Genomic DNA, 27,991 nt, shown 5'->3' with positions numbered 1-27,991 from the left:
TGTATTTATGTTATTTTCTTATCTAACCTCCCTCTCCCTCTTATGTAACCCCCCCCTCCCAGCCCCCAAACAAACACACACACTCAGCACAGACACACATATATACACACTCCTTCATTGGCAGTTGACACTTTTCTTATATTTAATATTGTCCCTCGTTCTGCACCTATGTCAAGCATCAGCCGAGCTTCGAGCTGTGGAGAGGGCGTCTCAGTCAGCAGTCGGTCCTTTAAATCAAACATCAGACAAACCGCTGAGCCCTGGGGCGTCCAGGAGCCTTCTGCCCTGATGGCCTCATAAGGCTGTGTGTGACTCAGAGCTTATACACTAGACTAATTTGACATGGCACTCCTTGTTTTGCACAGAGTGCAATGGCTTACTGCCATTGCCTTTGCCAATTAGTTTTTTAACACTGTCCCATTGTCACAGGTAAGGACAGGATAAGTGGTATTGTCTCAAAAACTTTATATACTTTACTTCCTTTCATTCCTGTACTTAAAATAGTTTCAAATATAATTTCCTCAGCTTTTACACTTGGACTTGAGTTGGATTTGTGAGCCAAACCCATTTGGTTTAAAACCAGACTAGCTTGTGGAACAGGAAGAAAACCTTGGGGATAATCACTTGATACTATCACTAATGTTTATCTTTTGCTTCAGTGAAGCTGTCAGTAAACATTGCTCTTACTTATACAGTATGTCAGGATATTATTCCATTGCCCTACATTCATTCTTATTCACAATGATAGGAGTATTGGGCACTACGATATGGCAAAGTCCTAGTAGATATCATCTCTTTGGATGTGTAAATTATCAATATGGGGGACAGATGTTGGAAAATAATCTCATTCACACCTCTGTGTTGACAGCACAGTGTAGTAAAAGCCTTATCTTCCCCTTCACACTGCTTAATAAATCAAACTGTTGATAGTTGTATTGCTCAAACTGAAGTGGAAAACATCCAGCTTTTACTGGATATACAGTCTCAGATATCAATATAAAGAACAATGACAAGAGGAAAAATTAAATCAGAATGAATCCTGTTTATAGCAAGGTCTGCAGTTTACAATGCGTCGTCCGAATAAAAGAGCACACTCAACACGTCATCATTTTCAAGAGTTTTAATAATTTACTAAAAAAAGAGTGTAAAAGTCACAGATCTCTCCCACCAAAGTGGATCTGTTTGATATTCAAAGTGATGGCAGATGTAACAAATTTTTGCAAACTTGCCCTTGTCTGTACATTCGCGTACATTTACTTGGCAATTTACCTCTTGGCTGTAATTAAATGAGTTTCATACTGTATACTGTATATCAAAAGAAGCTCACAGCAAAAAATACTTTGATATGAATCACTTGAAAGTAAACCAACCAGCATGAAATGTACAGCTTTAAGAAATTCCAAAAACACAGCTGAAAAGTGTATATACAAACATGCTAGGAATCTTACAAATAGCAGACTGCGTAGTGAAGCTCAAGAGACAGGCCTTTCTAATGTTCGCTTGACATCATTTAGGAGCGCCAATGAAATAAAGCATAATTCTTAAATATACAACAACCTTGCAATGTTCAAATACCATGGTAATCTATTGCCTATTTCAAGTTTGTTTAGCAGAAGAGGAACACTTTATAAATATATCTCTCCTGCATCAATTAGTTTATTAATTTAAACTCATTAAATAAAAAGCTAAAATGTTCTGTAAAAAAAGAAAAGAAAAAAAAGAACTAAAATGCATTGTCTTTGATAAATGGTTCATACTGTGTCCACTTATAAAGAGATGGATATGCCCATCACCATTATCATTATCATTAAGTGGCTGCTTGGAAGAGGTAATATATATTTATATACATATATATATGAAATTCTATGACATGATATAATTTGTATAAATATGGCATTTTTACAATATCATTAAAATGACAATTTTTATTCAGATCCCAAGACAATTAATAGTAAATTGGGAAAAAGGCCTTATTTAATGTTTCTCATTTTCTTATTTTAAATATTAAAAAATAAGTCTCAATTCTTTGCAAATGTATGTCTTACATTATAAACAACAATTCTGTCTTCACTGGTCAAATATTTCCCATTGCGTTCATATCTACAACAATAAAATTGTCACTTTGGAAGGTGAGGAAAAAGTGCCATTATCAAACGCTCTCCCTTTGGAGTGAATTAGGACCTTTGCCCCTTTCAGAGTAAAGGTGAAAATTTAATTAACGAACTGCAAGTCCCAAGGAACTCAAAAACATAGTTCTGTACAAAAATGTAAAAACATCATTGATGTAACAAAGCAAATGTGTTGCTGTTGTCAAGTCATTTTGCTGGTTGTACAATATGGAGTAAAGAGTTCTGCTCAGAAGTCTCTCTTCACAGGTGAGGGTGTAAAGAGACTCCTACAGGACGGCCCTTTAAATGTCATCCACAAAGGCTTCAAATGCCATTAATGAGTCCGCCCATGCGGGGCATGATGCTTTAAACTAATGCTAATCTGATCAGGAGAAGGTTAACATTGTGATATGTCAGTAAAATGGGCATAGTAGGATCACTCGATGTGTTTCTCCCATGGAAAGCACCATGATTGGCACAATGTTGTAGAGAGAGACAGTTTTGAAGGTACAAATTGCACTGGGTGGGCATGGTCTCCTGGCTAACCAAAGTGTTTGTTCAAAGCATTTTGCTGTACATAGCCATATTATTTCCCCAGGCATTGGAGAGCCTGACCTGCGGTCCTGTCCTGTCTTTGGCCATCAATCCCTGTCTACCCAAACCAACAACAGAGGTGCTCTGGTGCTCTCTGGTGCCCAGAAAGAGGAAGCGTAGGCACACAGTAAATGAAGGTAACCATCAGTTCCCTAAGGGTGTCCTTTAAGTCCACGAAGCTAAAGCATGTTCAGGATGGCATTGTACATCTGTGTCAGCACAGCCAGGTGGACGGGCAGGCAAGACTGGCGGTCTTGGGTGGCAGGGGTGCACGTCAGCCAGGAGAGGGCGTTGTACTGCTCCAACACAAACCTGGTGAACAGACGGGGTGAAAAAATATGCTTGAAAAATATAGTTTTAACGACACTGACTAAAAAAATATAGTTTTGTGTTTAAATAAAAAGGATTTAAATGATTTATATACTAAAAGTGAATCAATTGAATCCACTATGATTGATTTTATAATTCATAATACACTATAGGGATGCAGCAATACCAGTTTTTCACTGCCAAAACCAATAAGGTATGAAACTTGTAGTAACCGCCAAGTATCAATCTAATCTATTAGTTGTACTCAACAATGTAGACTTAAACAAATAAACACATTTCTACCTTTAGAGAGATCTGTCATCCTTCTATGTGTAAAAAGAGCTCGATACCAGTATTGGTATAAGTTGGGCATGGGTCATTAAAACCAAATATTCTAATAATTGAATATTTATTCGGGGCGATCAGTGTTGGCTAGGATTAGGGTTAGGGTTAGTTTTTGAATTTATTATTCAACTTTTTTTTTTTAATTCAAATTCAAATTCATACAATTCAAATACAATCTCTATTGGCACTAATCTCTTTCCATTTGTGTCACAGGACCCAAACTGAAAGAATCTCTTCTGCCCTCACTGCCAACACAATTACTAAAGATGTTCATCTGCCCCCATGAAGAGCAGAAAGTAAGCCTACATGATTCTCTTTGTCCATAATCTGCTTTAGCCTTTATAAATCTTGGCACATGGCCGATATTTAAATATCTGTTTAGGCCGCACACTGAATAGTCGAGCATGAGAGAATGGACTTGTGCGCATCCCTAGTGTAATTGCGTCCCTATGTATGCATCCTAAACTATGTATTTGAGGGAGGGGATGTGATAGAGATGAATACAGAAGTTTCCAGCAGGATTTAAGAGAGAACACATGTTATGTCGTCACCTGAGCACATCAGAGGTGGTCTTGGAGTCCAGGGGGTGAGGCGTCCTCTTGGTCTTGTCTGACACCAGCTCATCGGACTGGGCGATGGAGATGTGGTGGTGGAGAGAGGCCTAAAGGGAGAAACAAAGGGGCAGATGTAAGATGTCGTGCCCAAGGGTGCTTGAATAACAGATCAAGTAGAGCAACTATACCTGCACTTTTAAATCAGGGAGAAATTGAGCTTTTTCAGTAATAAATCATACTAAAAAAATACATGATAGTCACTTGATTTTCAATATTAATCAAAAGCACCCCCCCACACACACACACACACACAAACACATACACACACACACACACACACACACACACACACACACACCTACACCTACACACACTTCCACATAAACATACACTAAACAAAATATGAATACAAGTACTACTATCATCGTCAATTTCATAAATGTACTGAATATTAGTCTCTCTCTCTCTCTCTCTCACTCTCACTCTCTCTCCCTTTTCCTCACACTCACACATGCAGTGTTTTCAGTACCTTGAGGAACAGTGGACACTGGCTCTGTGCCTGCGGGCAGGAGGCCCAGAACCAGTGAGGCAGTCCAGTTGCTTGGGCCGTAGAGACATAATAGCCCAGAGCCAGTGGCTGCTGCTTCAGCTCCTCTGGTGGACTGTCCCGGGACAGCAGGCGCTCTCCCTGGCTCTGCATGCACACAGAGGAGAAGGTCAGCAGTTAATTAGCAACTCCTAACAAATCCTTGGTCATTGTTTTTCCTAGTATTCAGTGATCCATCCTCATTCTACAATTATTTTGAACATTTGTGTTAGCATGGTTATGGTCTGAAAAAGGCCTAAAAAGCAGAATTATTAGTAGTGAACAGTATTCTATTGTCCAGAAATGGTGGTTGAATATTAACAGTGGGATTGTTTTGCCCTGTTGGGGCAATGGAATGGAAAATATTATAAAGGGTTAGAGATTATTTTTAGGTATTTCTGTGATTTCTGAGATTCATATGTGTAGTCTACTGCAAATCCTATGTCTTGCATGGTCCTTTGCATAACATGTGAGGCAAAGAACCAGCCGGCTGAGGAGGCGTTTGATTTTCATGGGAATGCATGACAGCATGAAAAGAGTACTGAGATTGATTATTATTGACTATTACTGGTTATACCTCATGTGAAATAATCAATATTATTGCATATTTGCATCATATTGATAGAGGTACAGTAGAAACAGCTTAGCTATTCCCACCCCTTGCCTCCTTATAATTTTGGTTTCCCCTGCTTTGACCTGGTGTGCTTCAACTAAGAGTTAGCTCAGTTCATTGATTCTTTGATCAAAGGTCAGATATTACTAACTTACTCTATACCTTCTATAATAAAAAAAAAGTCAGATAAACAGCAAGTTAGTTTCAAAGTTATACCTACACTGGATGCAGGAAAGGCAGAGAAATGTCATAAGAAGTGTTACAGTGCCATTTTTCCAAATGAAGGAGCACTAATGGAGCACTAATCAATTGTGTACAGCAACCATTGCTTTTCCATCTCCTTTGTGTGCATGGGAATGTTCAGTGAAGCTTTATTCAACCTCCAAAGTGAATAATAGCCTAAGCCATTATTTGAAACAAGAAACATGATGATAAAGCAAGCTTCAAGTGTGATTAGAAAATGCGACATAAGAAGCCAACTAAAATAAATGCAATATTTTTTGCTCATGAATTTGGTAAAAGCTCACAGCATTTTATCAGCAGTGACAGATCTATATAAGTAAACCTTGTACACCCGTCTCGACCCAGAAAAATATTTCACCATGTGAACCACTTCAGTATATAGCTGGACATGAAAACTTGGCTATATTTCCTGCATTAAGGAAGACTATATTAATAACCAAATGACAATGTTTACATCCATCAGAAACTTTTAGAAATGCACCACACCTGTTGTCATGAGGCCACTTAACACAAGCAGTGGTCATAAGGCCACTGTTTAGCATAGACTAAGAATACACCACAGAGCAAAGGCCTCACACACTTACGGACAGATCTGCAAAATTGCAAACCTGCGCTATGACTGAAACCCTGGAAGCCACACACAACTGTCAGCCAATTACCAAAACTATACATTTGGCTAGAAGTGCTACAGTCCAACACACATGGATCACCAACCCTACATACAAACCATACAGTGATGCACTGAATGAGTGATGCAAAGCACCATGGCAGGCCAGGGGTAAATTCAAAAATGAAAATGGTGAAACACAACATGGTAACAGCTCACAATTTAAGGTAACTAGCTTGTGTAACATCAAAGAGCAAACGGCAATGTGTAGTTAGTTAAAGTTAGCTAGGATGTCTGTGTAATGTGTCATTACTATGCAAAGCCAAATGAATTTAGTCATCCACTTGTTCACACAGACAAAGCTTGCTCATCTCATCAGTCATGCAGCGAATACAAAATTTAGCCCAGCACCCTTTATCTTCACATTTGCAGTCACCAAGTCACTCAAAAGAGACTATGGAAGCAATTAGGCCTCTGTCCAACACTGGTCCAGCAATCCCATTTGAACAGGAAAAACAACATTGGTTTGAATCCGTGGCCTTTACTGCCTCACATACTATTTCTACCAGTGACTCCTTTTCCTGCTACAGTGTTTCAGAAAATACTTCTTTTTGTTGAGCTGCACACTAATGGGATGGACATTTCTACAGGCCAGAGTCATGCCTGAATTGTTGCTGTTGAATGAATTACATCAACCTCCATTGCACATGGCATTGGTCTCTAAAATGACAGCAACTATGAGCTATGGAACCAGACCCGCTTGTAACACTTGTCAGTACTGTATGTACTGTTACTGTATAAGCTGTCAATACGTCTCTACACCAATGTCTCCAAGACAAATTCCTCTGCATTTATTATACTTAGCAAATGATTTAATTCTGGTTCCCGTTAGATAATATACAGTGTTGAGTGACAGTAAAGATTAGAGAGAAGGGGCTAACATGCAGCAAAGCTCAAAACCGGATTTGAACCCACATCAACTAGTAAGTGGTCTGTGTCTTAGTTCCATGAGTCACCAGAAACCCCCTAGAATGACAAAGATTGCCCATACTGTTGAAAATTCTTACTATCCATGTGTAATATCACAAGTTCTTAGTTCCTCTGATTGTCCACTCCTTATATTTTTCTTCTAAGGTGTTTTCTCAGGGCTATTCGACTGCTATCGTAGTACTAGACAGATCAATCAATTCCAGGAAAAAGATTTCATTTTAAACAGTAACTGAACTCATGTCTGACCACAGCCCGTCTTTCTCTTCCTTCCTTAGCAGACTCAACAGAAGACAGCCCACTTTCCTTCTTGTAAAGAAACGTTGAAGTAATAATGTGTAAATGGGGTGTTTTTTTTCACAGGTTGGGTGTGTGTGCATGTCATACTATTTTCCTTTGTTACAGTTTGTCAGTTGCTATAGCTTGGACCCACTGTAGGATGATTTCTTTCCACTGGACCCTGACTCACCCTGGTGTGCTGGAAATGCGATCCCATTCCCATGCCAGAGGGGGAGCCGGGGGAGGGCACCGGGGAGGTGTTGGGGGAGGGGTGGAGGTTCCCTGTGATCAGCATCATGTCATGGCCAATGTCGTTCTCCAGCTCGTCAGGAAAGGGCAGATCAAACATGTCATCTGAGGGACAAAAATGAGAACAGTTATGCAAAGAGTTCTGGATGTCAGCACAGCCCCATATAATTCAATGTGTGGAAAATAACACTGGCAACGCTTGGATTTGGGGTTCATTTCCCACTGAGGCCGTTAATATTACCATCAAATAGCATGTCTTTAATAAAAAGGCATAATGAAGTCCAGGTCTGGAATTTTGTCATTTTAAGGGCAAACCACTTGGGACTGGGATTTTTAGGACTAAGAGACCACCTGCTGGGGCAAAACAGCCAGTAAGTAAAGCATGAACAACAGCATGAACAACTGGCTTTAACTAAATGGTTGGTCCAATGCCTAAATCGGCAGGCTAGTTCAAAATGGCAACACTCTATTGAATTGAAGTTTTTTCTTCTCTATATCCCAAGATATACAAAAGAAATTCTAGTCAAAAAATTTATTCACTTTGATAATTTACAAACAGAATATAATTTTTCTTTCTAAAAAAAATAATTACAGTACAGGTCAGTGGCTATATCTCTCAATCAAGGACACAAATGTGTCCTTCTCAAATAAGTTTAATTCACTATGCATTGCACAATCTGAATTGTTATTGGTCAGTGTCAGAGCTATAGACACTTTGACATGAACCAGGCGTGAGCTTAGGGGATCGCAGGGCAAACTGAAATTCTAATGGAAAACAAATTAACAGTTTGATCCATATTGCTCATTCCTTACACACTCATCCTACCATTGATAAGCTCTATCCATCTGTCCCTCTTCCCGTGTTTGTGGAGTCCATCTCTCTCACCCTATTTCTATTTCTATTTTCTTTCTAATGGCAATTATGTAAAAGCTAATGATCTGCTGCTTGGCGTACAAATGAAGAAAACATGGTATCTCAGAACTCAGAGTGCCTTCAAAAATCTCTCAAGACATATTGGAAGATGCTAAATGATAAACACAGGGACTAATGATTTAGCCTATGAAAGACCCTCAAAGCCTCTTTAATGTTAATAGTCATGCTTAAGGCAAATGAAAGGAATCTCTGCTTCCTCATCTTGTTATTCCTCTTCATATGACAATGAGTATCAACAGTAGTTTATACAAACATGTGCACCTAACCCCAAATTATTTGTGGCTCTCCGCAAGAATATTCATACTCATTACATAAAGGATGATGTGCATCTGAATGAAGACGGGGATAAACTATTTGCGAAGGCGTTGAAAAACCTGGAGCTTAAAAATAAACTAACAATAACGGTTTGGTAGGCCAAGAAGACCATGCATCACCAGTGTGCTTTCATACAAAGCAGAAGGGTTTTCTACCTCCAGCTCTGAGAAGAAGATGCTTCTATTCAAGAGATGACAGGATTTACAAGCCAGCACCCCCGCTCAAGCCTCTCCAAAAGACGTCAGCAACATTTTTCACATCCCTTACAGAGAGATGAGGGTCCTTTTCCACTTCTCCCTCAACTTTCCTCCCAGAGATGTCACGGTTTTCCTCTTCCTTTTCTTCAAAGATGCCAGATTCCTCCTCCTCCTCCTCCCCTCATTCAGAGTTCCCAAGTTCCTCCACCCAATTTCCAGAGATGCCAGGTCCCTCCCCTGACCTATATCCAGAGTTGTCAGATTCCTGCACCAAACTTCCAGAAATATCAAGTCCCTCCCTTTTACACCAGTTCCATAGTTTCCAGGTCCTTCCACCCCAGATCCAGAGTTTCCAGGTCCTTCCACCCATCAGATCAGCATTCCTTTCCCCTTCCTTCTGAGAGCTTCCAAAGATGCCAGATCCCTTTTATGATTCCTATCACAAATCAGCCAGCACCCCTTTTGCAGAAATGCCAGTTTCAACCACTGAAGTCCACATTATGCCCCTGAGCAACTGCATCTTACTTTACTGCATTCCAGGCATGGGATCAACATTTCATCAAATTCAGTGTTTTACAATCCACCTGTCCCTGCAGATGTCTGTACAATTCCTCGCAGAGAGACGTAGCGAGATGCGAGCAAGTTGCAGTCTAAGTTGTCTTACATCTGTAGCATCACACAAGTAAAATAACTGTGTCAGCTGCTCCAAAAGATCCATATAATGCTCTCTCCTGGTGCATGACTACACCATCAAGCTAATGTTTCAGCAGAACTAGGATCAAATGTAATTTCTTTAAATTTGTTTGATTACTTCTAACATGGTCTCTGAATTGCTGAGCCATTAGGCCCTAAAGCCTGGAGTTATCAGTTCAGATATTTTAGATCAAGCTTTAACTCTTAATTAATGTTATTTTGTTAAACAGTAAGTTTTTTTATCTGCTGATATGTCACTTCTAATACTCTGACTTATTTATGTTAGCAGATGCATCATTGAACTCATCTGAGTTTTACTCCTTAAATTAAGCCACTTCATAGAAATAGTTTTAAATCTAACCCTGTACCTTTTGGGGAATTTTCCTCTGTTGTATCTCCAACATTTTCTTTTAATAAGAAACAATCTATTGTTTCTTATTGTCTAATGTTTAAGGCATATCAGCCTCCAAAACAATGATTTCATTTCTGATGTCCTCAAAATGTTAATGGCTGGATATGACAATTATTCCTGGGAATTTCAATATCCATGTTGTCCAAATAATACACTGGAAGAGTGATAAACTTAATGCACCATATGTCTCAGATAAGTAGCTCTCTACTGCCCTGGGTAGTTCTCCATATCATCCTCAGCACATTTTATCTATGAAATATGGTACCTCAAATTATTACTCTGGGTCCTAATGCGTTCTGTATCTATATGCTCACACTTGGTTATGTAATTCTTAGGAATAGAGTGTTTCATTATACAAGAATGTCTACGTGCTGTAAATCTAAAACACTTCTTCATTTTAAGGATGATAAATCTGAAGTTGTTTTATTTGGCCCACCAAATGAAAGTTTTAGAGTTCATTCTAATCTTGGCAGCCTGGCAACTAATATCAACCGTACAGCTCTTTCTCATCAGGTTTGACTGCCACAGCTAGAAATGAGAGAATGTATTTCTCATTTTTTCCACTTTACCTTGGCGTCTAGTTGAATTTCAAGATTTTATTCCAGTTGAATTGATTTTAATATTTATTTTTATTGTTTTAATTGTTTCTATTATAGAGCTTTTAAATCTCTACATAGAGAAGCATAGCCATAAATAGATAAAGCTCTTTTGACTTTTGATTAAAGACAAGAAGTAATTGGATAATTTGCAAACAGCGGCCCTAAACTTTGGAACAACCTGTCAGGAAAATTAAATCTTCAAAGTTTGTAGTAAGTTTGTAGTAATTTGTGAATTAGTTATTCTTGTAGTAGTAGTTCAGTGATCCTTCTGAATTTTGCTGTGTGGAGCTAACAAGCCAGCTATAGCCAGCTAAGTTTGCTTTTGGCTTCAATTTGATGGTATACTTTTTGTGATACTCTTTTGATCCCTGACAGAAGGTCATCTGTTTATGCAGTGAAAGCACAGGATCGGCTACAGAACAGAGTCCCTGGAGCTGGTAGAGATTCAGTTTTAGCTCAAAGTCACTTTAGGATGTCTGATGTCATGTGGGGCTGAACTGAAGGACAGTCTCCCGAATCACTACTGTCCCAATTTAGTGAACCATGAACTGCTGACTGGAGTTATAGGCCTGTAATATTATTCTTCTATTATTATTATTATTAGTAGTAGTAGTAGTAGTAATAGTAGTATTAGTATTATATTAAGTTGCCTAATGCATGGGTGGGGCTAGAGACATTACCTGCTCTACCTGTTCTTTTTAAGGAACGTGTTTGAAAAGTGAAACTTCTTTGCACTATTACTTTCTACCATCTGGCATCAGACTTTCTGCCATCAGTTTCAGCTGCAAACCACCGAGCTTGGACTAGTTTGCAGTTAAGCTTCTAGATCTGGCATTGATTGCCCAATAATAATTCAAATTTTGGACATTAGTCATATTCTCAACATTTTGATTATTGTGGGTAGAGCTGCAGGATAAAGGCTGTTTTGGCTGTAGGGCTTGTAATAATTTTTGGGGTATGACAAGAATGCTGCAGGACCTTTTGAGACTTGTATGCACTCTGATGGGTACATTTGTGAATGAAGGGCCCACATCTGATTTTGACTGGCAGCACTGGCAGTATCAGAAAAGTTTTGAACAGAAGGACATTTTATCTTTTTTTGTCACTTGGAATAGCTCAATGTAGTTTAACTCTCTACTCTAGAATAGTTTAGTATGAATAAACTTAATGTCAAATTCAATTTAGTGTAATCCAGTTAACTTTATCCATTTTAATCCAATGTAATTGACAGGCATGACAGGCATGAAAAAACACAAGCTACACATATAAACAGTTATCTAATCTCATGTTAACACTAGTATGATTGTTATTCTGACTAGTCCTTACCAGTGTTGTCCTCAGTGGGGTAGGAGCTGGGTGCCAGCTGGGTGGTGGCAGAGGTGGGGAAGACAAGGATGTGCGTACAGGAGGCATCCTGGGGTGTGTTCAGCTGGGAGGTCTGCAAGTTCAAAGCAGTGCTACGGCCAAACACCGAGCCCATGGTCACTGCATCTACACACACACACACACACACACACACACACACACACATGCACACAGACACACGCATACACACAGAGCAAAAATAAGGATATTTCTATGTCTGGTATGAATGCTTGTTTCATTTATGATCAGTTGTGTCTGTCATTAGCTGTACAATAGCAATGGTCGGCAATGTGCATAATTAGATTGAAACGTGTAATACCATAATGTCAACATAATGTTATTTTGTCACTGTCTCTGCTTTCCTACCATGCTTTATCACTGTGTAACTAAACTAAACTAAACTAAATATATTTCCTGTTTTCTACAATATCATGATCATCATGACCATAATCATCATCACCACTATGATCACCATAACTACCTCTCTCCTCTCACCACTTGACCAATGATGCCAGCAGGCTACTAACCGGGCATGACTACGAAGGAGCCCTGTGGCTCCATGGCCACCAAGCAGGCGCTGAGGATGGAGGGGGAGTCGGCAGCTGAGATCCCACACATACGGCAAGCCTCCTTCAGCTGGCGACCTATGGAGTGGAGGGAGTGCTCCCCAAGGAGAGAGCTCCAGTCTGGTTGAGGGAGACAGAGAGACAGAGAGAGAGAGAGTGAGAGAGAGAGAGAACGAGAGAGAGAGAGAGAGAGAGAGAGAGAGAGCACAAGATGAAATCAGAGATATTTAGTGAGAGAGGGAGAGAGATACGACAGAGTGGGAGATGGAAGAGGTGGAGAGAAACACAGAGACAGGGTCAGATCAATACAGTGAATCACTCTGCAGTCCACTGGCATCTCTTAACTTTACTCATGCCCCTGGAAACAGCATAGGCTGAAATACAATGCAGGGGACACAAAGTGGAAAATAAAAAGGAACAGCGTCGAGTCAAGTTCATTCATAGAGCTGAACAGGATTGTCACAAAGTGCTTGGCAGAAAACAAAGGACACCAAAACAGATTAAAAAAACGAAAAGAAAACAAGTGACAGAACAAGTACATCACAAATTCAAAGAAAAGGCGCCAGAGGTTTTGTGTGTGCGTACGTGTGTGCATGCATATGTGTGTGTGTGTGTGTGTGTAAATGGATATTAGAGTACTGGGCACTCAATACCAGGGCAGTTGGCAAGAGATGTGAAGGACAGACTGTAGTGAAGTAAACCGGGAAAGGGAATGGCTGTTCTGAATGAATGAGCCTCGAGTCTGAACCTGAAGACTGAAACAGTGTCTGAGTGAGGGAAAATTAAGGCTCTGAGCAGAAAAGTATGGCTCATAGAAGGCTCATAAGAAGTAAGTAAAGTAAATAAATTAGTGATGAGGTGCAAAGCCATGCAATGCCCTCTAATTTAGAAGCAGAGCTTTATAAACAATATGTACATTTACAGGCAAGAGAGACAAGCATGACACTATGTTTTCTGCTTTGGAATGAGTTTGGAATGAGTTATAAGATATGTGTGTGCAGGAGGGGCAGGCGGGGATATATGCACTGCAGTAGATGGTACCGGAGGAAACAGAAACATGTTTTTTTCTTGGTCAGTAAAAGAGAGGAAATAGCTAATCCTGGAGATATTTCTCAGGTGAAAATATGCGATTTGTTTGTTGCCTGGATTTTTACTGTCATAGGCTACACACCATGAATTGTGGGGTACACAAGAATGCAGAAAAAGCAACCACAGAAAATGTAGATTTTTTGTTTTGCCCATAGAAATTGAATAGGGTTTCGCACTTGTACAACACTTTGTTTTGAAATGTCATGCCATTCTTATCTATGACAGAGGAGGAACATGTAGAATCAGAGATCAGAGACCTAGAACTGAAACCTGGGGGATCCTGAAATAGACCTTACAACAGGCGGGTATTTTTCCATTGAACATGACTCATCAGTGACCCATTTTCACTTCATCAGCAACTGCATGAACATCATTCATCAGGCTGTGCTGGATTTCATCTAATGTCACTCACCTTTTAGCTCCCCATGCCCCAGTCTGCCTAGTCGACCAATCACAATCCTCCATGGTAGTGACGTCATCTGGATGATGCCAACACACCACTCCCACAACTTCTGTAGTCCCATCTTCCTGGCTGATACCTTGGGGCGCCGCGCTCTGAAGTGAATGAAGAGAATACATACTTATTATATACTTATATGTATATATATATATATATATATATAGAATAGAATCTTACACTGAATTGACAGTTGAGCATCCTTGTCACATGAGAGAATAACCGGGGTAGTGGTTCAGAGAATAGGCAAAAGTCAATAATTTATTTATGTTTACATATAAAAAAGGGGGAAACTGTTGAAGAGTACAACTATAATTACAGACAAACGTGAAGACAATTATGATTCAATATTGGTAAGTAAACCCATGAATAACTAACTCCAGTATACAATACCTGTTGGGTGAAGACAATTATGATTCAATATTGATAATTAAGTCCATGAATAACTAACTCCAGTATATAATACCTGTTAGGTACATCTATGTTGATAACACACGTCTCCAGGAGCTCCCCCTGCTGGTCAGTGCAGGACACCAGGATCCAGCGCTGGTCATGGGACAGGCAGTAGCCTACAAACAGCACGTTGTACTTGGGAGGGATTTCTGCCCATACCTCCCCTGGTTCTGGCTGCTTGGGACGTGTAGGACCCAAGATGAATGGGGGAGAGTACAGCTGCAGCGGGCTGGGATGCTGCGGGAGAGACAGGGAGAGCAGGAGAGAGGAAATGCAAGGAGGGAGATTAGTAGGATTTCAAGGAAGATATAAAAAACTTTTTAAAGTTTGAAACTGTGCTTTGTCATGAAAACAATTGCTACAACTGATGACATACAGTGATATGTAATAAAAGTATGAACAAGTACAGTATATTTCTATTATCTTCAATCTATGTGCAAAGATGCATACTGTAGAAGTACAATTATATCAATTATATCAATCAAACCTTTTTTCCTTTTTTATTGAGACCAAGAATGTGTACACTACTATAACAACATGACATTTTCAGCATTTATCCCCTTTTCCCCGAACATCAACACCATCCAGCCACCCACCACCCATCCCACTTTACCTTCCCCCATTTCTCCCTACCCCTCCTCTCCCCATCTCCACGTACAACTAAGGAAAGTAAATACTGACTTAAAAGTTACCAGAGAGACAATTCAGAGCTTAAATACAACATAATCTCAAGTACACACATCTAGCAAACAATTAAACAATCATTTCCCTATGGGGCAATCTCATTAGGTGAGAGCATTTCAAAATAGCAGATTAAAGGCTGCCAGTCTGAGCAGAACTTGGCTGTAGAACCCTGAATGGAAATTTTAATTTTCTCCAGTTTTAGAAAAGACATAATATCATATAACCAAGATCTAGGTGATGGCATTTTCAGGAGTTGGGGTGTTGAGAACCTAAGAAATTGTGTTAAAAAATATTTACAAAATTCAACTAGTCTCAGGACTGACAAAACATGTGTCAGACCTACCACAGGAGTCACATGTGTCTGTGAAACTTTGGGCCAATCTAGCCATGCTAAGGTGGACTCTATGAAGCACCTTGAACTGAATAAGACTGAGCCCACAAGAGGATGGTGAGTCCACTGCTTCAAGTGCTTCCTCCCACCACAGATCTGAAAATGTCATCCCTGGCTCTTCCTCCCATTTCTCCCTAATATTTTGTAAGCCTGGGGCATACAAAATAAAATATACAAATCATACAAATATGAGACATGCCCTTAGGCAAGTGCATCACATTGAGAAGGCCATTACCTCTGGACTCCTGAGCACAGAGTTGACAGTGGACACTGGCCCAAAGCCGGTCAGGGACTTGATGTGTGTCTGCTGGGGGAGCAGGCGTCTGCACTGGGAGTAACAGGAGAAGGCCAGGGAGCGCAGATGCTGCAGGTACAGATGGCTCTCCCCACTGGCTGGTTGGAGAAGGTATTGGCACGGCACCACCTAGGTAAGATACAGAGAAAAAGGGTGGAAATAAAAGATCATGATCGGCTATGCAGATGTTCAGCCAACTTGCTACTTGTAATGCAGCAGAGATGAATTGAAGCTAATATAATTCAAAAAGTCAATCCAAACCAAGCTCAGATCATTCTACTTACAATCCTAACTAGTCTAAATATCAGCATGTAACACATAAAATATACAATTTGAACATACACAGTTCACATACAGTATATCCAAACATCTTATCAATGCAAATTCTGTTGAATCCTGCAGCGTAATTAGAAATCTGAGACTCTTCTTACCTGTAGGACCAGAGCAGGTCTCATGCTCTCAGGCAGCGTCTGTAGCATCTCTGTGTAGCAGCGCAGGAGCCCTAGAAGCCAAATGCTGCCTTCCTCCACCTCCTCCCCCTCTTCTTCCTCTCCCCCTCCATTTCTTGCTCCGCTTGAGCAAAGGAAGGGGTCTACTATGTAAATAACAATAGCTGGTGGGTGAGCGTGGCTGTCCACCGAGTCAGCCAGGGTGGGGATGCCAATTCTCGCCTGCTCAGCAGTGCTGAAAGAACATGAAATGACAAAAATCAAGTTATGACAATAATACAAATAGAATGAGTACTGGTCTGCACTACTTGTGTATTAAATAATTTTGTTAGTTGATGTGCGTGAAACAAAATTTCCCTTAGGTCAGTGTTTTAATGATATCCTATTGTCCATGTTCTCCCTGCCCACATTGTAGTGATGAGGTCAGTTCCCCAAGTGTTTGGGTCTTACAGTTCAGGGTTTTCTGCTGGTATGCTAGCTGGTGGTGTGGCACTAGGAGGCCCTTTAGTTTCGCCGGTTCCTCCTTGAGTCGTCTCTCCCGGCTGGCCCGAGGCCGCTGCGGTCGGGGTGGGAGTGTTTCCTGAGCTGGGAGCCCCAGGAGCTTGCTCTCCATCGGGGGCCCCGAGGCTAGAAGCTACAGGCTGTCCAGAGGAGGCAGGCTGGGCTGCAGACGTGGGGGTTAAAGGAGGCTGGGCTTTGGGAGGCAGCAGAAGACTGTCGTCCAAAGACAGGGTGGACAACTGGGGAGCTGCAGGACAGAGAGAAAACTCTCATGATGTACTGATGTTCATGGGTTGGATTAAGTAATGTCAGTAAAGGCAACCTGGTACCACAAGCTTCAGTTAATCTTAATACACGGATAATGAAACATTAGATTAGATTAGATTAGATTAGATTAGATTAGATTAGATTAGATTAGATTAGATTAGATTAGATTAGATTAAATGTAAGAATAGAGAATATAATGGTAATGTTAATAGATTAAAATGCATCATGTTAATCCATTTAATTTCTCAACCCGGATTCTATAAATCTTAGATTCTCACCTAGCTGCTGCCTACAGGCATGGGCATAGAGTTTGAGTTTGCTGAGGTTGTCAGTGTGCTGCTGTCCGGCCCAGGGTCCAGTGAACCACTGGTCAACCTCCTGCTCCTCCAGCTTGTCTGGCTCCACTCCTTCCCCCACACGCACAAGGCCGTCCCTGGACACTTTGGCCAGTGGACGGTGCTTCCCCAGACGACACGTCTGGAAATGAGGGCATATAGGAGTCAGGGCTACACTTTAACCCATCTTAAACATTAAACATACCATTTATGGAGTCACCAAGATTGTCTATGCATAGATGGTCACACCAACGTGCTTCTGAATCTGAACAGAGTCTAGTACCTCGTAAACAGCACTGAGCTCCTGGAAGAAGGCCTTGGCCCCAGCCAGCAGAGAGGGGCTGTTGGGACACAGCACCAAATAAGCCACATCCCTCTGGCCCCCGTATGGCTCCAGCAGCAGCTTCTCCCAAAAGGGTAATGCCAAGGGGGACAATGCCAAGAAGTCCCGCTCCCGGTCATAACCCAGTAACAATGTAGGGATGGGCAAGGGCTCCGGTGACTCCTCCGAACCTTGAAGAAAGACCGATAAAAATTTAAGTGTAAGTGACTACAATCTAATAAGTAACTATAAATAACTTTTTGGTGTTTTTTAGCAATCCTAAATCTTTTTAATGTCAGTATACAATCCCCACTATCACTTTAGACCGGCTATAGTACTGCAGGTGGCACAAAACATGATGTAATGTCATATCTTGGACCTAGATAGGAGACTTAACCTTAAATGTACAAACTGAAACATGTGTGGACTCACCATAGGAGCCTCTCCCGGCCATCTTGTGGAACTGCTGCCAGGTGAGCGGCCCCTGAACGTGCTGGATGTTTTCCCAGGTCCGTCCTGTTCTCTTCTTCTGGATGGCGTCTTGCAGGAAAGGCTGCAGAGACAGCAGCATACGGACCATATCCTGGGACGATAACATGCTCATTTCCACCACTGCAGAGAGGAGCAGGGACACACACACACACAACACACACACACACACACACATGCACACACACACAAAGAGGACACATGTACAGATCCACGCATGCAAACAAGAACCCACACACAAAAGAAATACATAAACACACATAAAACATGTCAATACACAATTTAGACATCACTTATCATTCTAACAAAAAGACATAAAAAATTGTAGCCCCAGTCAGCTACTGGCATACATAACTATATATATATATATAACTATACAATTCTAGGCGAGTGAGTTATATCCCATATCCCTGTAAAGTAGGTCTTTATTAAAGTGAGTTTAGTGATTATCACCTATGTAATCACTATCTATAGTCACTTCTGCACTACTGTAAGAATAAGAATTCACTATTTAAAGATTATTGCACAGGTGGTGGTTGAAATAATTTCCACTTTAAAAACATTTAAGTTATCTTATCGTTTTCCCCAAGGAAACATACAAGTTATTTTTTTATGGCTAATATCATTCTAATCCCTACTTAAGCAGCCAAATCACACCTCCTTACCATTTGTGTGAGGCCAGGAGTGAAGAGCAGTGCTCCTCACAACAGCCGGATCTACTTTCCCTCCCGCAGGGTTATCCACGTACTGCAGCCCCTGTTCCAGGGCGTTGTAACACTCCACACAGGCATCGCTCCCATCTGCCCACTGCTTATCAGCCATCCAGCTCTGGAGCAGAGCCCCCTTGCGGCCATGGCAGGAACAGCCAGGGGGGAGATGCAGTGAGGCCAGGGAAGAAATAGGCTGGGAGCACTGCTCCTGGAGAAGGACCATGACTGGTGGAGGAGCAGGGGGCGCGTCCTGCGGCCGCTTGGCCCTGGAGTCTCCCATGGGTGGGTCACGCCGGCAAAGAGCCAGTCTCCTCTCGGCTGCCCGGCCCACCTCAGAAGCCCGACCGAAAATATCCAGTTCGTCCTCCACAAAGAGACCTGTGCCATGGGCCAGCCGCCTGTTCACAATGGCACTGAAGCCGCACATGCAGCGGTACTGATCTTCGCGGGTGGAATCAGGGATATACACCCCCACATCTGCTCCTTTGACATTCATATTGCAGGCACAGATGCAACAGCTGTCAAAGTTGCGGTCCTTGAAGACATTGAGGACGGAGTCAGAGAGAAGGAGGATGGCATACAGGCTGTGGGCCTCAGGGAGCGAGGGTCCCGGCCGGGCTAGGGGCTCCACTGAGCTAAGAGGCAGGCTGGTGGAGGGGGTGGAGGCTGGCGAGCTCAGCTCAGTGCCGTCCTGCTTCACTGAGCCCTGCCCGGAGCTTGCAGTGTTAATGCCCCTTGGTGTACGAGGGGTACGCGGAGTGGGCACAGAGAAGCGAGGGGTGGCGGGAGATGGGAGGATGCCAACAGTGGTTCCCACGGATGCAGTGGTGGCGCTCATCTGGCCATACTCCTGGTCTGTGAGGGTGTTGACGCTGGGGATGTTACTGGAAAACACACACATGAGAGGAAACACAAGAGCCAATAGTCAGACAGACAAAAAAAAGCAAACCAAATGCTCATATTTCCTCAGAATTAAACTCTTCATAAAAACTGCAGCACAACCTATTATTAAACGCTTTATTAAAAGCTTTAAAAAATAATGGCACCATAAAATTTCATGAACATCCTCAGTCTCTCAGTCATAAAAGATCATAAGTGACTACTCACGTGTATCCATCCCTGATGAAAGGGGTGTTCTGGGGGTGCATGACTGTGGAGAAGTGCTCCATTTTGGGCAGGAGGGCCCAGGAGGGACGGTAGTAGCACTGCTCAGGGATTTTGAGTGGTGGTAGGCTCTGGCTGGGTAGGCTGGACAGTGGAGCAAACATAGAGCAACCCACCTGTGGCTGGACAGAGAGGACACGGTAGAAAAATGAGATGTCCATTTGGCCACAGAGAGGCACACACTTCATTGCACTGAGGTACTATATCAGGTGGAGCAGGTTTGGTTATAATGCCCTCTTGGGTTACAAGATGAGTTTGAGATACCTTGTGATTTCAGTACTCTGTACTCATTTTGTCAGTTTTTAACCTGGAAAATCATCTCTTTTACAATTTTAGATTTTGCTCCAGTGTCTACATAGACACTAGACTTAAGTGAAATCAACCAATCAGCTCTAAATAAGTAATTTGCATACCCCAGCCCTCAGAGCCTCCCTGTAGTGAGTGCAGATGACAATGCTGAGAGATAGCTAATTAGCTAGCTACAGGTATCAGTGAAACCAGCGCAAAGTGACATGCAAACCAGGCCATGCCAGCTGCTTGGTAGCTGACTGCCAGGCAGCCAACAAGTCCTTGCATTGACTTCCCAAAGATGCAGGAATTCAGAGTAAGTGGATTTAATTCATTTATTAAAATAATGAACCAGTCAAAGTCAGTCATACACTGCTGTATTTGGATGGAGACTGTTGCTAAAACAGGGAGCAGGAGCAACAATTCAGGAGCCAATTCAGGAATGTCTGCTGCCATCAGGAGATTTGGTTTATTGATAACAGTACAGAAATAGCCACCACTCCTCCTCACCTTGATATCGTCCTGCTTGGGACTGGCCATGTCGTCCTCCAGCTCCATCCTGTATTCAATGAGGTGGGTGGAGGCCAGGGGCCCCAGGGGGTGGTCAGTCGCTCCGATGGGGGCAGGGGGCTCCTGGCTTGGGGTGTCGCGGTAGGTCATGATGGGAGAGAAGGCTGGGTGCTGCTCTAGAGACGGAGGGGTGGGGAACATCCGCTGGAGGTCTGCTACTGCTGAAGGGAGAGAGGAATGGCGAGAGAAAGATGGACAGAGAGGAAGAGAGACAGAAATGATAGCGGGTAGAGGTGTAATGAGTAAGAAAAAAGATTATGCCAAGCTCCAAAGAGCATATCACCACACATATGAATGATGAGTTACTATCAAAGTATATATCATCAAAATCTACAAACATATACTCATCAATAAAAGTGAACTCACTTGATGGATAAGGTACTGCCACTCTCCCCTCTTTCCCTAGGGGGCGATCTTCTCCTGTTGACACTGGTAACTTGGTAGAGTGCTGGTTGGGGTAAGTAGTCTGCAAATTATTACACACAGGATTAGTGGATCAATTTTATTGACCACAGTCTATTTATTCAAACAAAAATGCACTGGATAATGGGAGGATTACACTAAGGCTTAATTTCAGTGACTGTGTTTGAACCAAATCTTTCATTAAATGAAAACTTAGCACTTCTCCCCTGAGGTTACTTTTGCTAAAATGGATTTGTAGAATAGACGGTAAATCTTACATGGTATATGGTTGTAACAAAGCCAGATGTAAGTTTAAACCATAAAACCATAAAACCATGCTGCCTCACCCCCAGCTCCTCCTCATCCTCATCAAATATGTTGTCTAGATCAGAGATGTTGACTGCCAGGTCTCTCTCTCTGGTCAGAGAAGGATTGGCTTTGGTAGCTCCTTCATCCTGAGCAGACTCATCTACAACAACACAAGAACAAACAACAGATCGGATCAGATCAGATCAGACCAGACCAGAATGCAGCCCAAAAGCTAATCACAGCACTCAGCACACAAAAGTGAAACATAGCACTCATTAATCCTGAGGGTAGAGTGCTCATCGATACAGAATATGAATGTGATGTTGACAGTTTATGCCTCACCTGATTTAGGAGCTGAGTTGAAAATGGACATGGCATCTTTCCCATCAGGCAGTGCGCCATTGCTGGTGATATCTTCTCCCTGATGGATGATTTAGGAGAAAATAAGAAGAACATCTCTCTTGTTTCTGAGCACAATTCACCAAGTGGCCAAGTGTTCCACCTGTAAACTGTCAGCTGTTCACTGTTTATCACAGCATCCTAGCATCTTAATGAATATATTAGAATGATTACTGAATTGTATAGGTTATATTTATTGAATTGGATGTCTTGTCATACCTTGGCCCTCTTGCTGGGGTCTCGCCCTTGGCCCTTGAGTCTCTTGGAAGTGGAGAAGGTGTACTCGATGTCTCCCTCCTTAAAGTCGTAGGGGTCGTCCCCCGGCTCACGCAGCGCCTCCACGCCCGGCTGCTGGAACAGGCCCAGGGTGTGGATGTGGTTCCTCACCCTCTCCTCCGAAAGCTTAAAGCGCTTGTGTGCCTGCGTGTATAGTCTGGAGGAGATACAGAGACCAATGTAACCAACGAATCTGATGTGGTCGAGGTTGTCAAGGGCAACACTGTGTGTGTATGACGATGTGAAAGCATGTACGATATCTATGCACTGGACTGCATTGGAGTGTCTCTTCATCTTCTCTTCTGCTGACATCTACAATATGTACCATCATCTTTATAAATTACGTGTTTATAAGTAAGTGTTCATAATGTAGGTGTTCCTGGTTGGGTGCAAATTTTGCTTATGAATGGAAGTGAATCTACTATATGTACTAATCAACAGACGTCTGTCACATAGTATTTGCAAATATTATTTATGGTTGTTTAGCTTTCTTATGTGCCAGTTGTGTGCATTTGCCCCATAGGAGAAGTGCGAAAAAGGTTTAGTAGATCACAGTAAAGTATCTAAATGTCAAATTAGTCTAATTTCCTATGAGTGACCTAGTCGATACTATGTGAATTGTCATTATGCAGTAAACCCCACAAATCTCCAAGCAGATTAAAAGAGATTCAAAATAATTACTTGCAACTTCTATCTGACCCAGGTCTGTTAACTACGCAGAGAGAGTGTATGCAACATTCAAGTGTGCATGTTACATATACAATAAATCTCTTTGCACACTAGTTCTTGAATTTCAGCTTTCTCTCCCTTTTTACTATGGAATTTTTTGTAGACATCTGTATATACCACCATATTTCTTAGATAATTACTGTCTTTTTAAGTAAATGCTAGCTATGAAGTTGATTTCAGGTTATATTTAATTAGAAGGTAAATGATGAGTAAAATGGAGAAACAGCTATTTGAAAAGTAAAACTGGTAAATCACCCATGAACTATTAACTTTGATCAGTAAAGTTATAGTTATGAGTTGTCCTCAAGACTTTATTACACCTGGTGATTGCCTGTTCCATTGTTACTTCTATCTACTCACAGAAAGAGCGACCAAATATGATTTGTAGTTCTAAAATCTGCATTATTAATCTTTATTCTTTCTTTCTTTATTCTTCTGTGCCCTCTGGTATAGAATTCCTCATATCTCCAGAATGATTCTGACCCATTCATTGGATGTGTCGCACATAAATCCAACATTACCTGACAAATGCACTAAATCACTAAAAATCCTGCTATTGTTTGACATTTGTTTGCTGTCATGATTCTGTCTCAGGCAGTATAGGTTGTCCTATAGCCCAAAACGCCTTAGAATCTCGCTTTATCCATAGCTTCTCCCTCTCCCTTCCCCACGGCACCCCACAATTTGAGAAACACCTCAGTACCGCTCTCCTACCTCTTTAGTGCTGCTCCCTCCGTGGCCGTCTCTGTCTTCACTTCCCCTAATCTATCAATAGGGAGTTCTGGGGGTCTGAAGTCAGTCTTATCAGTCCTGGGGGTCCTGAAGCCTCTCCACCAGCCTGTCCCGCTCTCCCTCTGCCTCAGCAGAGCGGCATACAGGGCCGTCTCACTGGGAATCACCTCCAACCCTGAAGCCCCGTCCGGACAGAGAGGCATATCCACAGGCCCGTCCATGACCTCTGGGTCCTGCCCCCGGGGGTGAGGGCTGAGTGTGGGAGGGAGCGGGGAGACCGGGGAGTGGAGAAGGGACTCGGGGGCTTTCCTGCCATTGGATAAGGGCTTGGGATACTTGCAGCTGGGCAGAGGCTCTAGTGGTGGCTCCAGGGCCACGAGACCCCCGAGTTGGGGCCCTCCGGGTGAGTCTTGCTCCAGATGGTTTTCCTGGGTGACAGACAGGCGGTGGTGGAACGGGGTCATGACTGGCCTCTTGGACTGTTTGTCAGCCTTCTCTGTCTTGTCACTGGTCTTGTGCTTGGGCAGCGAGGGAGGGTATGAGGAGGGGCCAGAGGGCTGGCTGGGGTTGGCACTAGTCTGGGGGTTGGCAGTGGTTGTGGTGGTCAGATTCTGCTTCTGTTGCTTTAACCTGCAACACAGTCAAGCAGATAAAAAAAACAAAATCCATCATTGGATCATTGCCCTCCCCTCCATTGTCTCAATATAGTCCAGCCAAACAAAAATAAGATGGAAAATTATTTCAGATCCTTCCCTTCTACACAACCTGATTTTAGTCCTTTGGCCCTGAAGACCATCAAGTCCAAAAGCAAAGACAAAATAAATACTCTTTTTTACCTGATTTTTTATGTGTGATTTAAACCGGTTTCCTGTTTAATGTATCCCTTGCATATTCACAATGAGTAGTACCAGTAGCGGTATGGTAATTTTTCAACCTCAAATCTTGGAGATTTAACTTTGTGCATGTCAAGTGCAGGGAAACTGAATATTTGTAGAATCAGACGTGTTTGATTAAAATTGAACAGTCTGCTCATATATGCAGTAGGATATTTAACGAATATCACACAGATAAACAATCTTGACATTTAAGTTTTTGCAGTTTTAGTAATATGCTTATTTAAATATTCCCTGCACAAAGTCTTAATTGAGGCATCCAGTTTGCAAAAGGCTTTTAAATCAAATATGTTTTGGGGTGTTTTTTTAACCATGAAAGCACAGCACAGATATCTAGCCGGGTGCCACACTGATGCTCAACAGCTTGGGCGCAGGAGTGCTGCTGCCTCTGCTAACCTGGAGCAGCTGCAGGGAGCTCTCTCCCCCAGATCATTGAAGTCCCATGTGGTTACCCCATTTGGCACCTCCTTCTTGGGTGTCATGTCACTGGGCTGACTCCATCTATAGTGGACAAACAGATGCATGAGGGCATAGGCTGCATCACAGCACATCAACAATAGCCATGCCAACCTGCAGAAATAGACTCAGCACTGGTTTAAAATAACTTACATGTGCTGAGGCTGGTTGAGATAGCACTCCCTCCAGGCCTGATGGACCACCTGACAAGTTAGCTTTTTCCCAGAATGCTTTGGGCTAATGTTGGTGACCCCCATGCTGCTGTCTGGTGTGGGGACACTGGAGACTGAGGCCACAAAGCCACTGTCCGCTGAAAAGAAATTCAGTGGAACAGATCTCATTAACACAGAATAGGACGGACCACAGCATTTCCAAAAACTCATTCAGATAGATTTGGCTTGTTTCAGCCTAGTTTTTGTTCTTAAAACCTGTCTGGGACCTGGGTGCTTAGGACTCTATAGAGCAAAAGAAAAAAAAAGAAACTTACCAAAGTTGTCTAGTAGCTATTGCCAAATTGCTCGCAAGCAAGCTTAGTTTTTCACTTACTGCCTCTAGCTATATTTTTGTTTGTTAATATTAGCTATTTTATCTTACTTCATTTGTTTGCTGTTTGTATCAGCAGTCTTAATTTGTTGCTAGCTCATTTAGAGAGTTTAATTAGATGTTGAAATAGAAACTAGAGGATTAAAAGAACAGTTTCACTGAGGAATAAATCAGATTCATTCATCAAGTATTTCTCAGCAGACTGTCTGTATGTCCAGTCCAAATTGCAATGCGTTTGTTTCAGATAAGGACTCTTTACATTCTCAGCAATCATCGGTACAACAACATTCATTACTTCTTAAATAGCTTATTGTTGTGTAAGTGGAAAAACTGTGTTTATAAATTCTCTGTTGTGTGCTTAAAATCAGTGCAGCACAGCTGGTGCTCTCAATATTTTCTCATGTCAATTGATTGTCAGTTTGCATGTGTGTGTGTGTGTGTGCGTGTATGTGTGAGTGAGTGTGTAGTTGCATGTATGTGCAGGTAGGCATGCATGTGAGTGTGCATGCATGTCTGTGTGCGTCTGGTACCTGAGCAGGGCTGCTCTGGCGAGGTCGGGGGTGTAAGGGGCACGCTGCAGTGGTTTGGCTCTCTGGCGAGGCCCGGGGCAGCAGGAGCAGGTGGGGGCTGCTCTACTGGCAAATCCCCCTGGGCGATCAGCACAAAGGCCGCTGGGTAGGTCATCCTCACTCCACCTAGGAAGACATAAAGCAAGTGAGAAAGTCATAATACACTGTAATACACACACAACAGTTTAAAATATTCAAAGCAAATGACATGCGCTCAGTTTTAACTGCCACATAATTGAAAAGCTTCAAAAATGAGCAAATGAGCCAGGTAAACCAAGGGGTTGTTACATTTTCAAATATTTAAAACCTGTGTATGAATTACTGTGCCTAAGCCTGAGGCCGTCTACACTTTCTCTCTCTCTTCACCCAATGATTTTTTTTTCTGAAAAGGATGATATATTTCCCAAACATTCCCTGCAGTGGGCCAGAAGTGGGTGAGTAGGATATGTAATGCACTTGTTCCTTCACCATGGATATACTCACACACTTACCGGCTCATTGCTCATATCAAACATATCCTCTCAAACCCCTCTTCACACACTTGTTCGCTATCATTCCAGGCACCCAAGGCTACAAAGGCTCTCCTCTTTAGGCATGAAAGCCTTGGCACCCACAGAGGCTTTGATTTCAATCAGGTCAAATCAATGCTGTGGGGTCAGACAGTCAATGGGACTGATTAGACAGAGCTGTGTGTGTCGCTCCCCGGGGCTTCACCTCTCCTTCTCTTCCTCTCCTGTCTTTTCTGCTCTCTCCTGCCCTCTCATCCATTCAACCCCCCCCCCCCCCCCTTGCCACCCTGAGAGGCGCTAAAAGACTCTGAAGATCATTGCAGCTGAAGCGCACTTCAGTAGCGCCCCATCCACTACTACCTAGTCTCAAACTGCCTGGGAGTCTACAGTGGAGACTGGGGGGTAATCGATGTGGAGTTGCTGCCCCACTGTTTGCTTTTCTAGTGTAACATCAGTAGGGTTTAATGTGTTTTTTATGGCTGCTCTTAAGCTGAGAAGAACACCAGTGTTTTTTTTACTGTGTGCTGTAGTAGGATAAAGCAATATGCAAAACATTAAACTTTCTGTTAACATGTCTTAATATTGGGCGGATTAACTCATTTCCACCAATTCAGCAGCTTAGTGGAGATGCAGTATTCACCTTCCGCAGTATTTCACAGCCACCAAACATGACCACTTTCTCCTTACCTACGATGACCTCCACCGCCACGTGACAGTTGGGATCGTAGGACTGGCCCCCCTCTTCTTTTTCCTTCTCCCCACTTCCCTCTTTCTGGTGAAGTACCATGGGGTAGAAGTAGCTCCACTCCTCCATCAGCTTCCGCACGGCTGGGTCACTCATCTTGTAGGCCTGACCTGTCAGGGTGCCGCTCAGACCATATGGACTCAGGATCACTGCAGGGACAGATGGGATGGATGGCGAGAGGGAAAGAGGAGGTGAAGTAAAAAGAGAGTTGTACAGAAGAAGTGAAAGATGGATGGATGGATCCGTTGATTGATGGATTGATGAATGAAAGCACAAGCAAACAGAGGGCGGAGAACCATGGACAGATTAAATATTAGCAGTATAAATAATATTAGCAAAAACAGTAACACTTTACAATAGCCTTATTCCAGTGTATTATTTGTGTACATGGAAAAGTATTGTAAGTACAC

General features: G+C 42.3%; 1 protein-coding gene across 1 annotated transcript in view; it reads right to left on the bottom strand.

Moving 5' to 3' along the window:
• Nucleotides 1–1,080: 1,080 nt before the first annotated feature.
• Nucleotides 1,081–27,991, bottom strand: part of LOC139649005 (mediator of RNA polymerase II transcription subunit 13-like) — a gene marked incomplete at its 5' end in the record, with an annotated part of 42,447 nt that continues 15,536 nt past the window's right edge. Inside the window, 26 exon segments of the mRNA XM_071525290.1 lie at nt 1,081–3,014; nt 3,908–4,017; nt 4,440–4,604; nt 7,416–7,579; nt 11,951–12,115; nt 12,517–12,675; nt 14,057–14,199; nt 14,568–14,791; nt 15,865–16,053; nt 16,356–16,608; nt 16,824–17,121; nt 17,420–17,618; nt 17,760–17,989; nt 18,231–18,410; nt 18,953–19,881; nt 20,105–20,283; nt 20,960–21,180; nt 21,386–21,485; nt 21,769–21,890; nt 22,073–22,151; nt 22,349–22,562; nt 23,849–24,496; nt 25,156–25,260; nt 25,369–25,525; nt 26,289–26,453; nt 27,524–27,730. Coding sequence (XP_071381391.1) covers nt 2,882–3,014; nt 3,908–4,017; nt 4,440–4,604; nt 7,416–7,579; nt 11,951–12,115; nt 12,517–12,675; nt 14,057–14,199; nt 14,568–14,791; nt 15,865–16,053; nt 16,356–16,608; nt 16,824–17,121; nt 17,420–17,618; nt 17,760–17,989; nt 18,231–18,410; nt 18,953–19,881; nt 20,105–20,283; nt 20,960–21,180; nt 21,386–21,485; nt 21,769–21,890; nt 22,073–22,151; nt 22,349–22,562; nt 23,849–24,496; nt 25,156–25,260; nt 25,369–25,525; nt 26,289–26,453; nt 27,524–27,730 — 5,738 coding nt within the window.

Source organism: Centroberyx affinis, unplaced genomic scaffold (genome assembly GCF_046629955.1).
Source record: "Centroberyx affinis isolate AG114_WGS23_722 - 3 ecotype Tasmania unplaced genomic scaffold, CSIRO-AGI_Caff_v1 ptg001284l_1, whole genome shotgun sequence".
NCBI lineage: Eukaryota > Metazoa > Chordata > Actinopteri > Beryciformes > Berycidae > Centroberyx > Centroberyx affinis.
Note: the sequence above shows the minus strand (reverse complement) of the source record. Positions and strands in the feature narration are given on the sequence as shown.